General features: G+C 32.4%; 1 protein-coding gene across 1 annotated transcript in view; it reads left to right on the top strand.

Annotated features, from left to right (window-relative positions):
* Nucleotides 1-14,542, top strand: part of CDH12 (cadherin 12) — an 890,215-nt gene that overhangs the window by 797,392 nt on the left and 78,281 nt on the right. The window contains exon 8 of the mRNA XM_003759641.2: nucleotides 9,042-9,229. Within this exon, the coding sequence (XP_003759689.1) occupies nucleotides 9,042-9,229 (188 nt within the window). The remainder of the gene's footprint in view (nucleotides 1-9,041; nucleotides 9,230-14,542) is intronic.

The following is a 14,542-nucleotide window of genomic DNA, read 5'->3' as shown; positions in this document are numbered from 1 at the left end:
AAATTGGATTTATGGAAGAATTCTTAGCTTGGAATCCATGGATCTCCAAGGTGTTTCTGGATAGATTTTAGGAAAGGATTTTTATGGATAGAAAAAACAGATTACATCTTTATTTTCCTTAACTTTTGGTATACTCATAATCTTGTATATTTTATTTTAAATATTTAAAACATTATTATGAGGTGTCCAGAAGTGTTATTAGCATATTGCCAATGGGATATGAAATAATTGGAGTACCTAATATAGAGAAAAATGCAGTTTTAGTTGGAAAATATTAACAATTTTGCTGTATTCAACTATCTATCGGTTGAATATTATAGGATATTTATGTTAAATGACACTTCCTCAGCAACAATGTTAACAGGATTGCATTTGGGCAACAAATCTGTAGTCTTGGCTAGATGCAATAAGGAAAGATTTGTTAAGTTTTCAACTAGGATTTTATAGAATTCATGTTATTAATGTGCAAAGTGTTTCATGGATACTCAATAAATATTCATTGCCATGATTAATTAACAAAAACCTGTTCAGGGCATGAAAACCTCATTGGGGGTGATGAGTTTTACTGTATGAGGAAAATTAGTTCTACGATGCCAAACACTACTTCCAAAAAGATTTTCTGACCCAGGAACACTATAGGAATCATCAAAAGTACCATTCTTTTGCCCTGACTCTCTATGGGGTAAGGTTTGCTGTACATGTTTAGTATGCATGACCAAAATTCTGCTGGAAGCTCTACTTTGTTATTAGAATGCTTGTACCAAGTGAGTACATTCTTCGTGCCTTAATTTGTGCTTATTGAAAATGTCTATGGCTTCAGGCATTTTAAAAAATAAGGTACAGAATAAGTTATTCAACTACCAACTCTTTTTACTCTTCAGCAGTACAACTTTCAAGAAGTGACAAAAAACTTTAAGTGAGAATTGAAGCCTCTAACTCTGTCAGTTGGCTCCCTCATTGTTTCACCAAAGTCAGATTTCCTTTGCCATTCCTCCAAGTAAACATTCTAATATATTCAAATGTACATGTCCTATGGGAAATACTACTTACATATTTATTAATAATTGTACATTATAACAGGTTTTGTATAAGAGGGAGGGAAGAAAGCATTAGGTCTTTAGTTTCCACACTTTTTCATCTTAGGGGAAAAACAAACAAAAAAAATTACTACATGATAACATTCTTTAGTAATTTTAAAATTTAAAAAAGTTCATTATATGTGCCCAAGTATAGCTTTAAATTAAAAACATTTAAATCATGCTGCAGTCTTACTCTCCATCTTTAAGTCTAGGAAATACATTATTATTTAAAAAAATAAGATCGAAATTCAAAGCATAGTTTTTCCATGCAGTTAAATGGAGAATTTTCCTTTTTCTCATCACCTAATTTAAAATGTAAAATAATAACTCTTCCTCAAAAAATATTCTGCCTAATGTTTTTCCAAATTTTTACTTCTTTTTAATTTTAAGTCTTTGAAAAATCATAGCATCTTGGCTTGCCACCTTCCAAAGATCATTAAATATTTACATTTTAATATTTTAAAGAATATATAATTTCATCTGGGCTCATATTATCCCCATTGATGCACATTTAATAAATTCTGTTCTTTAGTGTAAAGTTTCATGAGTTGGTCAAAAATTTTTATTATGTGATCTATTACCTAGTTTATTATGTTTCTATTTAAGTTGGTTAAATGACTCTGAATATATTTCAGGTCATAGACTAATTCTAAGATAACGCTTGCATGAGGTTCCAGTAGTCTCATTCAGAGAATTTACATTAGAACCTACCTAGTCTAATTGTCATATTTCATTACAAAGAAGAATTGAAATTAGACTTTGATAAAGATTAAGTGTCATCATATGGTATGCTGACATTTGATGTGCTGACATATCAAATAAATGCTTTACATCACTCTGAATGTATAGATAAATTTCATGAAGAGATGCGCTAAATTCTATAATATAATATTGCTTATTGATTTGAATGAAAGTTAGGTTAAATATTTTATTAGCTCATTTGTATATGCTAATTACTGTAGATAGCTAGGTGGCTGGATAAATAGAGCACTGTCTGGAATCATGAAGATTTTACATTTTTACTAGTTATATAACTTGTGTTTCTCTTATTCAACTGGAGAAGGGAAATGGCAAACCACTCCAAGATCTTTGGGAAACAATCAACAACAACAACAATAACAACGCCACGGACAGTATGGTTCACAGGATCACAAGGAATCAAGATATAACTGAACAGCAATATATGCTCATAAGTATATTCTGTATGGTCATTTCATAGAATAATCTGAACATTACATATTTGGGGGTCAATTAATATCCCAAAAGAAACACTAGGATCAAAAACTCACTAATCTTTGGTTTCTGTTTTTCTCAATTATTTTATATTTCTCCATCCATGAAAAACAAAAGAACAAAAAAGTAAAACCATTTCCTACAACTACCAATCATCTCCTTTCCCTGAATTGTCTAGTACATCAATATGATTTCTTGTCACCGCTTTTATTTTTTAATCTGTGTTGTACAGATTACATCATTAAGATGTATCATAGACATCAATGGTAAACCCTGGGCAGATGAAAGCAATGTAATTATGCAGTACATCATAAATGATGAGTCCATGACAGATCTGGAGATTACTTCAGTTTTGAATTAATCTGAATGACCCTAGCTTTATTGCATTTGAATTTCTAGGAATGATAAAATCCCAAGTCGTTGGAAATAAATTGATATATCTTAAACAATCTGACATGAGTAATGTATAGTTTCTCTGACTTGTTCCATATTCTGTAGACTTTACAACCACCTTCAATATTTTATTGAGAAATGCTCATCTTAATGAATTTTAGTGTCTTCCTCCTTGCTAAAAAATATTTACCTTCAAAACCCCAGAAAATCTAGAACTATGTATTTCTGTGTTTTATGTCAGCTGCAACCTAAACTCACAAAAGAAATAAATTGGGAAGCACTGTTTCACTCTTGTTAGCTATAAATGTTTCTTTGGGACATGGCACTGGTGTGTTCCAGAGTCAAACTTTGCTGGGCAGTATAAGTCACTCAACCCTAAGAGAAGTCTCTGAGTCTTATTAACTTGTAATGGGATTTGTGGATCTACTTTATGCTTACTACTTTGAAAATTCCTCTTTAATCTGTCACTGAAACATTTCAAAGAAATGGTTAGAGTTAGTCTGACTTGATTTTTCTTTGTGTTGGCCTTATAAATTGTTCTTTAAGTACAAACACTCTCGGCTTGTCCCTTTGAAAAGAGAGAAATCAGTGAAAAAAATTTCTAAGCAACCTTTTTAGGCTAAACTAATGGAGTAAATGACTACCTTAGATTATTTATTTTATGATATGTGGGGTTTCTATTGTTCTGTTTTTTATCTTAGTCTTCTAAACTTAAGAAAATAAGTGTTATCTAAACAATAAGATGCATTTATTAAGCTCTTACTGTGTTTGGAAAATAAAGGTAAGTGCCAAAAAATACAAAACCAATATTTCTAGCTTAATGAACATTATTTCCCTTCTAGTTGAATTATCTTTCTCCTCCCTACCCATCTTAATTTTTTGCTTCTTTCCTTTTGCATAATCACAAATGTTCTATAGCTAGAAACTAGTCCTTCCTCATCTTAGAATATCCAGCTTTCTTAAAGTTTAACTTCTGACCATCTTCCAAATTGGCCAATGCCCTCTTTCTTAGACCCCACCTCCACCCTAGCCCATGTCCGTGATTTCCTCTATTAAGATATAGATTCCAAGGGTAGAGATTATGCATCTTTTTATTTGTAATTCCACTATTTAATAAAGTATCTGGCATGCAATAGGAGTTTACTAAATACTTTTTCATTTTCCATTCATTTCCTTAGTTGTTAGGCTCCCTCTCGAGCTCAAATTTATTTGGTGAATACTTAATCGCACCCCTCTCCACTAGTCTTCCCTGAGGGCAGGGGTTAGTTTCCCCTGATTTTTGCCTTTGCTTCCCCCAAGGCCTAGCACATAACAAGTGCTTGCTAGATTGGAATGGATTTTTAACCTTCAAGAATTTTATATTTGTAGGATAATAAAGTAATAATACCATATGTAGTGTAGATTGTTGTCTTTTTATGGCTTAATTGGTAGCTACAAATGGCAACATTGATACCCCCCCTCCCTCTTCTCTGCAAAAGAGACTTTTATTCCTAACAGGAGAGGAAACAGCAAGTTGGGACCTAGTCTCCTCTGCTTTCCTTAGACAGAGAAACTACTGCACTAAAAGTATATATTTCTATTTCCTTAAGCATTATTAGTCTGGGAGATATGATCAGGTTCTATGAACCTTCGGATTGCTTTGTCATTTGTAAGGAGAAGCAGGAACCCAATTTCTATATTCAAGGTTTAACTTTTTTTTTTAACTTTTTTTTTCTCCACTAAATACCAGTTCCAAAATGAATACATATAATGAATCCTATTTGTCCAAATTGCAGCAAATAAAAATCAGAGAAGTTACACATAGTAGAATTTATAACAGACAATACAGAGAGAAGGAACACTCTCATTAGAAGAGAGATAGCCCAACCCAAAGAGTGTCCATGGTCTCACCCAAGGGGTATTGGCCCAGATCTCTAGTGTAGCAAACTGAGAATATGAACATGAGGGAAACTCCCTGCTCTACTCATGTCTATCCCTTCCCCCACCCTCCCAACTTTAAGTGGGTTGTTTCATCTTTTATCTCAAAACTAGAATCCCAAAGCTATCAATAACTTTCAATGCTCAAAGTCTCCTAAAGAGAACTGGCTCTGAAGAGTTCCTCAGGGGGACTCAAAGCTTGATGAGTCTCTCCAAAGGGAAATCAAAGCTGAATGATAAAAATTTGAATTCTTTCTCCTTTCACCAACTTCTCAGGGTTTCCATCTCTACCAGGAAGGAAAGAGTCCAAATTAATAGACCTTCAGAAAAGGGATTACATATTCTACTACACAATATAAAACATCATTATAGGTATAATATGGCATATGACCCAAAAATTGACAAAAACAGAAATCCCACAATTTAGTTTTCCTAGTAATGGCTTCTTGTGCCTTCCTAGAGCTAGTGCTAAAGCTATTTCCAGGTGCAGAAATGATATTTCAAAGATTCAGTTTGAAAGAGAGGAGTTGAATGAATAGTATTATATCATATAATTCCCAAGAAATATTGGTGGAGAGTAAATGGGAGTACCATAAAATATTGGTTTTCATATCAATGAAGTCTTGGACTTACTCTTGGACTTACATGTTCTTGGGCCACATATCTGGAACCCAGGCCTGTTTCTTTGGTCCCTGCATCTTATGCATATATTTTATTCAGACCAGGATGAGTTCCACAATAGAAACTTAATACAGCCCCATATATCCTGAAAGACCCTTGAAATTAAAATAAAAATCATTAGTCCTAACCTAATTGAAGAAAATTCCAAAGAGTGTGTTTTGTTTTGTTATTGGTAAGGGCAAATATCCATACCAATACTAGAATGTTCAGAAGAATTCTAAAAATGTATAATATATCCTCTCAGTTTACATTATGTCTATATATAATCACATCCTGGAACCTAGAATCATCCCATCCCCTTAGGATCAAGATTTGGGCATCCACAACACATTATGGATTGTGATCCTGATTGAGACTATATTATTGGCAGGGTACAAAATGGTCAAAAATATTATTGAACACCTCTATGCCAGGAATTGTACTAAGTGATAAAGATTCATAGAAAAACAAAAGCAATCTCTGCTAGGAAAAAATGGTCTTGTAAAAGGAACAGCAAGAAGAATTGTATTATCACTGGAATGTAAAATATATTTAAGGGAGTAAGAGATAAGAAAACTAAAGAAGGGTTAGGTGAGGAAGATATTTAAAGACTAAGAAGAGTATTTTATATTTTTAAAAGAGAACCACTGGAGTTTACTGACTTGGGGTATACATGAGCAGGCTAGTGTAAAAGGAAGAATACTTTGACAGCTTAATGGAAGATGAACTATAATACAAAGAGGTTTGAAATAAAGGAGACCAACCAGAAGGCTATTGAAATACTCTAGGCATAAGGTGATAAGCATCTATATCAGGGTGTTGGCAGAGTGAGAAAAGAGGATTATAAAGATAGAATTTTCCATCACTTAGCAACTGATTAGACAGGCAAGAATGAGAGAGAGTAGTTAAGGAGATGATCTTTGGATTGTGAGTCGAGTTGACTAGGAGGGTGATGGTATCCATAACAATAATATGGAAATTATGAATAATAATATGTGTAGGAGACATCAAATTCAAACTGTCCAATAGGCAGATGGAGATACAAGAATGGAGAGTGAGGTTAGGGATAGATATGAGAATCATCTGAAATAGAGATGATAACCTAACTCTTAGAAGATGATGAGACTACCATTGAAATAGTATGGAGTAAAAAGAGAAGAGAACTCAAAACAGAGCCTTAGGATTAGGAAGCACAACATGAATAGCTATTCATCAAAGGAGTTAGAAGGAATGGTTATCCAGAAATGAAGTACCAATATGAAAACCTAGAGACGGCATATCCAGAAGAGAGTAAAATTCACCATAAAAGTGTACAGAAAAACCAAAAAGGATGGTGACTGAGAAAAAGCTATTATATTTAGCAATTAAGAGATCAATGGAAACATTGGAGAGAGCAAGTTAAGTTGAAGATGAGATCAGAAACTAGATTGCATATCATTAAGAAGATAATGAGAAAAAAAATCAGAGACTCTTATTGCAGAAGTCCTTCTTAAGGAGTTATGCCTATAAAAGATAGGAATATATAGGGTAAGAGCTAGTGTAAATGGATGGCTTTTTTTCCCCCCCAAAAGAGTAGATATGTTTTCTTAGGTAGCTGGGATACAATTACTGCGCAGGAAAAAATTAAAAATTATATGAGAGGAAAGTTGATAGGTTAATCTGTGGAGAAAAGAGAATAGTCAAGATTGTATTTATAGAAAGATTTTCCCCGTGACAAAAAGAAGGGACACTCCTTCATGTGAAATAGGAGTAGATAGTGAATGTATGTGAAAAATTTGAGATGAGGTCTCAGCAAACAATCTAAATTTTTTACAGTGAAATATGAAGAAAAATTCTTAATAGAGAGAATATGGATAGGAAAAGACGTAAGAGGTTTGAAAAGAGAAAAAGTTTGGAATACTCAAGTTCCTCACTACAATTAAAAAATAGTATGAGAGTGAAAGGTCAGCTGGTACTGGAAAAGGTGGCCAGCGCGAATTTATCTATCACCAGTAGGGAATCAGAGTTCAGTGAAAGTAAGGAAATTGGAGTCAGAAAAAAAGAAAGGGGGAAAAACGATAAAACCAGCTTTGTTATCTAGGGAACAGGAATTACAGAGAGCATAGTAGAAACAGTGGGACATTATGAAGGGAATATTGGGGGGTTGGGGGGGTTGATAAAGGAGAGCCTGGGAATAAGATGTAAGGCAGAAAGGGATGGGAATTAAGATATATATGATAGGGAAATTAGGTTAGAATCATTGGAATGGAAGTGTATAAGAGAATAAAAGTAAGTTCATCATTGAAAGAATTCAGACAGGTAATCATTAATCCTTAGGGGGATTAATGTATGGACTGAGCAGTTTGGAAGGTAAGCCTATAGTAGAGAATCAGGATTCAGGTTCTTATCAAAATATATAGGTTCTAGACAGACTCACTAACAATTAAATTACCTCAGGATTAAGTCTTCCATCAGTGGTCTGGTAGTTTGTAGAGTTGGTAATATTTAATCTATAACAAATTCTAGTGGGGTTTCTGGAGGTAAGATTGTTCTGCACAACAAAAATATTGATTGTGTTTTTAAGGTAGACTATTCTCATTAAAAATCAAGAAGGTTCCCATGAATTCTTTTTCTTCCTTTTCTTTTCTTTCCACTGACCAATAGCAATAACTTGTACTGATGCAAAGGGTTCAACATATATATGGAATTCTTTCTCTTTTGTTTTGCTTTGATCAGATCCTTTAATGGAGAGATGGAGTGGGAGGGGAGGACATTTTATCAAGGTATATTATATATTTCCACAGAAAATCATCCAAATGATGTTTTATTGAATTTTGAAGTCATTATAAAATTGTATGTTGTATTAATACTCAAAGATTATATGCGTCTTTGTAGTTTTACAAATCCTTAGTATAGGTAAATTTTTAGCTCTGTTGGAGTGCCACCTTGTGTCTGTGATTTAACACTGCATTCCTTTTTAGCATTTGGGAAAGCTATTAATGAAATTTTTATTAATTCTGATGAAGATAATGCAACTTTGAAGCAAGAACAATACATTCAAACTTTAGTTTAAAAAGATGTTTGTGATAAACAATATACTCTTTTTACTTTTAAGTATCTTTCTCCAATTCCCATTTATCTGACTGTACTGTTTGAAACAAATGTGTATAAAAAGCTAAAACTAACATTTTAAATCATATATGAGAACAACATTTGTATGTGCTTCAGGGTGAAGACACAGCAGCACTAGGGAACATATTTCAATTTGATAAATTTAACTTTTAATCATTTTCTCTAGCCTTCCATTTATATTATTGAGATGGAGTTCTCTAAGATACCTTGTCCATATTTTTTGATCCTGAGGACATACCTTAATACAATGCCTAGTATATGGTAGACCCTTAAATGCTATTCGACTGACTGGGACACCTGGATGCAATTAACATAAATGATATGTGGTCAAATTGACTTTATTTTTAAATGCTCTGTTGGTGTCTAATTCCTCCTTTTAGGAATTCTAGAGCCGGAGTTATAGAAACAGATAAGTACTTAGTACTTATGATAACCTTTGCAATGATAGCAAAATATCTTTTCTTCTTGATTACTCTGTGTGTGTGTGTATGTGTGTATGTGTGTGTGTGTGTGTGTGTAATTTCTAGAGTGTTGACATTTTCTTATCTTGATATCTTTGTCATAAACCTTAATTTAGAGACTGATTTTCTTACTATATACTCTATTAGATTTTCCTTTCTAACATGAATTCTATGTACATTTTATCAGGTATTTTTCATCTAAAAGTACCAGAGTCTTCTCTAGTTGGCTCAGCTATTGGAAGGATCAGAGCTGTGGACCCAGATTTTGGGAAAAATGCAGAAATTGAATACAACATTGTTCCAGGAGATGGGGGAAACTTGTTTGACATCATGACAGATGAAGATACACAGGAAGGAATTATCAAATTGAAAAAGGTATCTAGATAAAATTTTGGATATAATTAATATTTCAAAATTGTGATTTAACCATGATAATCATCATAAGGAAATATCTCTTGCATAGCCTACCTATTCCAACAAGGGACCAGGTAATAACTTGGTGACTTTCAGAATCTTACTGATTTTACTTTGCTACTGAGATTTATCCCTATGTTCCAGGATAATTATTACTGTAGGCTATATTAAGAATTAAACCTACAAATGTATCTAGTGCTTAAATCTTCATTCAGCCTGTACCAGGCTTTACAAATGTCAATATGATTTCACTCTTAAGTAAACTCCAAAGTTTAAACAGAGACATACTTGGGCCACAAGTATAATTTTTACTCCACTGTGTTCATTTATAATCTAGAATTCAAGAGATCTAGGATCCCATTGTGCTTCTGATTATTTCTATAGATGACCAGCTAGTGGTCAGTGCAAATAATTAGTCATAGGAGATCCATTTCAGATAGAGTGCCTTGATAGCTAATGAAAGAGAAGTTAAACAGTGTTTTACATATATTGAAAGAAAGCATGTTTTAAAGAAATGAGTTCAGACAAAAAATAAAGAAAAAAAGAGATATATGTTCTATAATATTAAATCCATCAGGAGAAATAGAAAATGAGGTTGCAACTATGGGGAACTAGCAACTTTTAAGATTTATACTGATCCTTCATGAAATGTACCTTGGGAAATCTATCTTTGCATTTTTTTAAGCTCTATGTATTATGGGTGCATGTAATAAAAGAGTATAGTGAATAATTTTGTCCCTATAGTATTTAGAATGGAGAGAGATTATGGAATCATGGATAGAGTGAACTAATGAAAATCTGTTTTCATTTCTTGCTGTTGACCTTTGTTATTTATGAAATATTGAGAAAGTCATGTAATCTCTCAGACTCTCAGCCAATTGCATAGACTTCTCTTTGAAATCATAGTTAGCTGAATGTTGCACTGGTAAAGAACTTTCTGGGCATCTCAAGTTCACTGAGATAATAATATCTTAATAATAGCAAGATAGAATCAACAATTAAGTTCCATATAGTGCATGATCTTTCCATGTCCTATGCCATAGTGGAAAATTGGCTCTGCTTTCCAAGCCCTCCAGATGACTCATTCCTGTTAGTGGAGGTGGTGAGTTCCCTAGGAAGAAGATATTGTTGGACATCTGCCAGAAGTTTTACTCGTTCCCATTTTGGTAATAAATAACAAGTTCCTGAGTGGGTTGGAAAGATTGTATCTATCAATGGTTTTATTATGCTTTTACTTTAAGGTGGCTATGCTATTTCTTCGGAGCATAGTAAAAAAAAATAAAGGTAGTTCCATTGAGGAGGTAACAAATTTACCTCTCACTAATCAGAATCTGTCTACATGGTATTTTGGACATTTTCTAGAAATCTTGTGATATAATGTGTAAAGCACTTTGTAAAGTGTTTGTGTCATACCAATTTTAGTGATCATTAAAAGTATTATTATATTTTAGTTTAAATAAAAATATATTGTAGAGTTTTATAATTATTTTTACAAAACCCTAGACTGGCACTGAATGTATACCATCTATATTATAAATAAGTATAATGTAGAAGAGAAATATATAAAAGAAAATAATATTTTAAAAGAGCATTACACAGAATTCCTTGCATTTAAAGCATTTTATACCTCATTTGAGTAAACTATACATTGTATATATGTTTATAATTGAGCTAGATTCAGATGAATTACATATCCTTAGCTTTTACCTGTTTTATTAAAATGATTTTCTAAAAAATGCCTATAAACTTGAGATGCATTTAAAAAATTTTAATTCTCCTTGCACCCTGATATCGACAGACTGCTACAGTTTATTCTTTATTTCTTTGGTATACTCTAAGGCTTTCTGTGTATCATAGTTTTCTGGTTAATTACAAATGATTTGTAATAGATATTCGTATATAGAAAATATTTTCTTTTTGGTGAAAGTATATATACTCTTCTGGACTTCATGTTTCAACTTTAAACATATTTGGTTAACAAAATTGCTTGTTGATTATTTTTATGAATGCTGTATCTGGTGTCTTATAAAGCACAAGAAAATTGATTCCCTTTTTTTTTTTTAAAGCCTGGTGTTAAAAAAATGTTAGGCATAGATTATTAAAAAATTTTTATGGAGAAATTCTGTGCTAGCCTCTCTTGCCAACAGCTGTTGGTGAACAGGGACAGGGCTTATGGATTTTAACAGATAAAACTTCTGATTTTTCAATCCCCATATCTGAATATGATTAAAATGTGTGAAGGTATTCTAAATGACAATGATAATAATTTGAAATTAAAATAGATTTCACTTAATTTTCTGTATCATGATTGTTAGGCCAGAACATCTTTAATGGGAGTCATAAAAAATGTTAAAGTTTGAGCTAAGTTTACAAATAGGATTGTTTTTCTTTTTTTCCTTAACTAATATAATATTTTTTTCACAGTATGCACTTCAAAAATTAAATCTAATTGGCGCAGCTAGATGGTGCATTAGATAGAACACCAGCCTTGAAGTCAGGAGGACCTGAGTTCAAATTTGGCCTCAGACGCTTAATCTTACTAGCTGTGTGACCGACTATGAGCAAGTCACTTAACCCTACCTGTCTCACAAAAATAAGTAAATGGAATTATACGTGTTCTAATGAAATCATCTTATTATACAACAGGTTTAATATGAAATCTAGTTGTGCTTCTCAGAGATGTAGACTATGTATATGCTACACGAATGAAGTAAGATAGAAAATTGAGGAAATTTTCTGTATAATGTAGTACAAAACCAAAAGAAAACACTTTTGTTTAAATTGCCCATATAAGAAACATATTACTGTTCCAGTTATCTAAGTAGTAGTATGATTTCTTCCTTCCATTTTAATAGTGAAACTCTACAGTTTCAGAAAGATAGAACATTTCTGTTGCCTTAAATCATAGAAAATATTAATTCATTATCTATGTAAAATCTTAATATCAAATTGAGGACAGCCAATATACTATTTCTGGCTATTTAACCAACTGAATGATTAGTAATTAAACCAGTCCATTCTATATCACCATGTTATTTTGATTATTTAGTTGTCTGTATCATTTCTGACTCTTTGTGACTCCATATGGAGTTTTCTTGGCAAATAAACTGAATGGTTTGCTGTTTCCTTGTCTGGTGTAATGTATTAAAACAAATAGGTTTAAGTGTCTTGTCTAGGGTCACACAGCTAATAAGTATCTGAGGCCCAATTTGAACTCAGGTCTTTCTGACTCCAGGCCTACTACTCTTATCTATTTAGTCACCCAGCCATAACCACCATAACAAGTTTGTTTTTTAGAGAGTTGAAATACATTTGTCAAGAATATTTTAATTATCTTAGCTTCATTGTTATGGACTATATCTGAAAGCTCATGATTTAACAATGCAAGGACCAATTGCATCAAAGGATACATTAAAAAAAATAATCTTTATTATACTATTCAGTGATAGAATGCTGTTCCTGGAGTCAGGAAGATCTGAGTTTACATTTGACTTCTGACACTAGCTACCACTCCAATATCTTTGCCAAGAAAATCCCAGATGGTTCATGAAAAATGACTTAAACAACTAAACAACAATAACAACTATAAATCCACATAATTATAAACATATATTAAAAATTTACATAGAAATAAAATATATTTGTCCTGCAATTGATGCAGCTTGGGACGTCAAGGTACTCTCAAATTCTAGTCCTTCTATGGTTTTTAAGTCTGTGAAGTAATCCTACTAGAATAGTTTTTGTAGCAATTTGTTAATTATTTGATTAATTTAATCTCTGTAGACCAAAGAATTTCAAACATGGAAGGAGCCTCAAAAGTAATTTAGTATAATTTGAATTTACAATATTCCTGGTTACATCTTTCTCCCCATCTTCCCACCCAATAAAATACGAGCTCCTTGAGTTTAGTGACTGGTTTGCTTTTGTCTTTGCAGTTCTAGCACTTAGCACAGTATCAAGCATGTAGTTAATGATTAATGAATGTTTGTTAATTGACTGATATCTTATTATTGTAATAATCTATTAATTGGTCAAGCTTACTACCTTCAGTCTCTCCCCCCTTATTTTGGACACAAATATTAAATTGATTTTCCTAAAATATAGTTCAGACCAGTTTCCCTCTTTCATCAAAATAAATGTTTAGTAGTTCTCTCTACTGCTAAAATAAAATGCAAAATTATTAATTTGTATTGAAAGACCTTGAGTTTCTTTTTTACCTATCCTAATAAGGTATCCATATCTACTTCAAACCTATGTGTGAATAAATTATGTTCCATGGGACCACCCCCAATGACAGGAAAGGTTCTTGAGGGCAGAATAATATTTTTATTTTTGTTTCACTAGCATTTTATATGTAGTAAAAACTTAATAAATGTTGTTGAATTTCATTTGTTTCTGAACTCTGTGCTCTGAAGAGAAGTAAACTAAATCTAATTTATCTTAAACTTGATTGTCTTTCAAATACTTGAAAAAAATATCTCATCTGGATCAATACAATGGAATGAACACTGCCACGGGACCAAAACACCTGACTTTCAATTCCATTTCTACCAATTACTCCACCTGGGTTAAGTGACTTTGGACAAATGATTCCATCTTCCTGCTTTGATTTCCTCTGAGGGATTAGACCATGTGATCTCTAAGCAGTTCTAAATATCATTATTTAGTCATTTTCCTAGTATAGTATAAAATTACTTTAATAAAGTCCATCATAACAGAACCTGGATTCCTGAAACAAGGGTCACCAATCTGAATAATGAATGTGTCCTTTCACAGAAATATGAGGAATATGATAATCCATTTCAAACATTGGCACATTAAATTATAAATTTCAGCCTATCATTCTTTATATTCCTATGTGAAGTTAAACAAGCTTAAAGTTTATTGCTCAACTGATGAGGAAGAAAATTCCAAACTGCATCAATCTTCCTATGTAACCTAATCTTTGAAATACTGGGTTCGTAGCTGCATTAAGAGTTGTTAAATGGCATCTTTCAATTACCCAAGATGCACAAAAAAACTGCTAAAAAATGAGAGTAGGGGTAGAGAATACACCAGAGCTTGGATCAAATATTTTTCATTCCCTCAAAGAGTTTTCTTTTTAAACTTTTTTTAAAAGTTTATTTAGTGGGAGATAAGACATTAATAAGAATCATGGGCAGTAATACTTAATGTGCCAAATAGATGCAAAATTTTCCATAACTGTAGTACTGAACAGAAAATTGGTTACAATAACTTTATGAACAAGAGAATCTAACATGCTATTATAGAAAG

Source organism: Sarcophilus harrisii, chromosome 1, assembly GCF_902635505.1.
Source record: "Sarcophilus harrisii chromosome 1, mSarHar1.11, whole genome shotgun sequence".
Lineage (NCBI taxonomy): Eukaryota > Metazoa > Chordata > Mammalia > Dasyuromorphia > Dasyuridae > Sarcophilus > Sarcophilus harrisii.
This window is presented reverse-complemented; position numbering and strand designations above follow the sequence as displayed.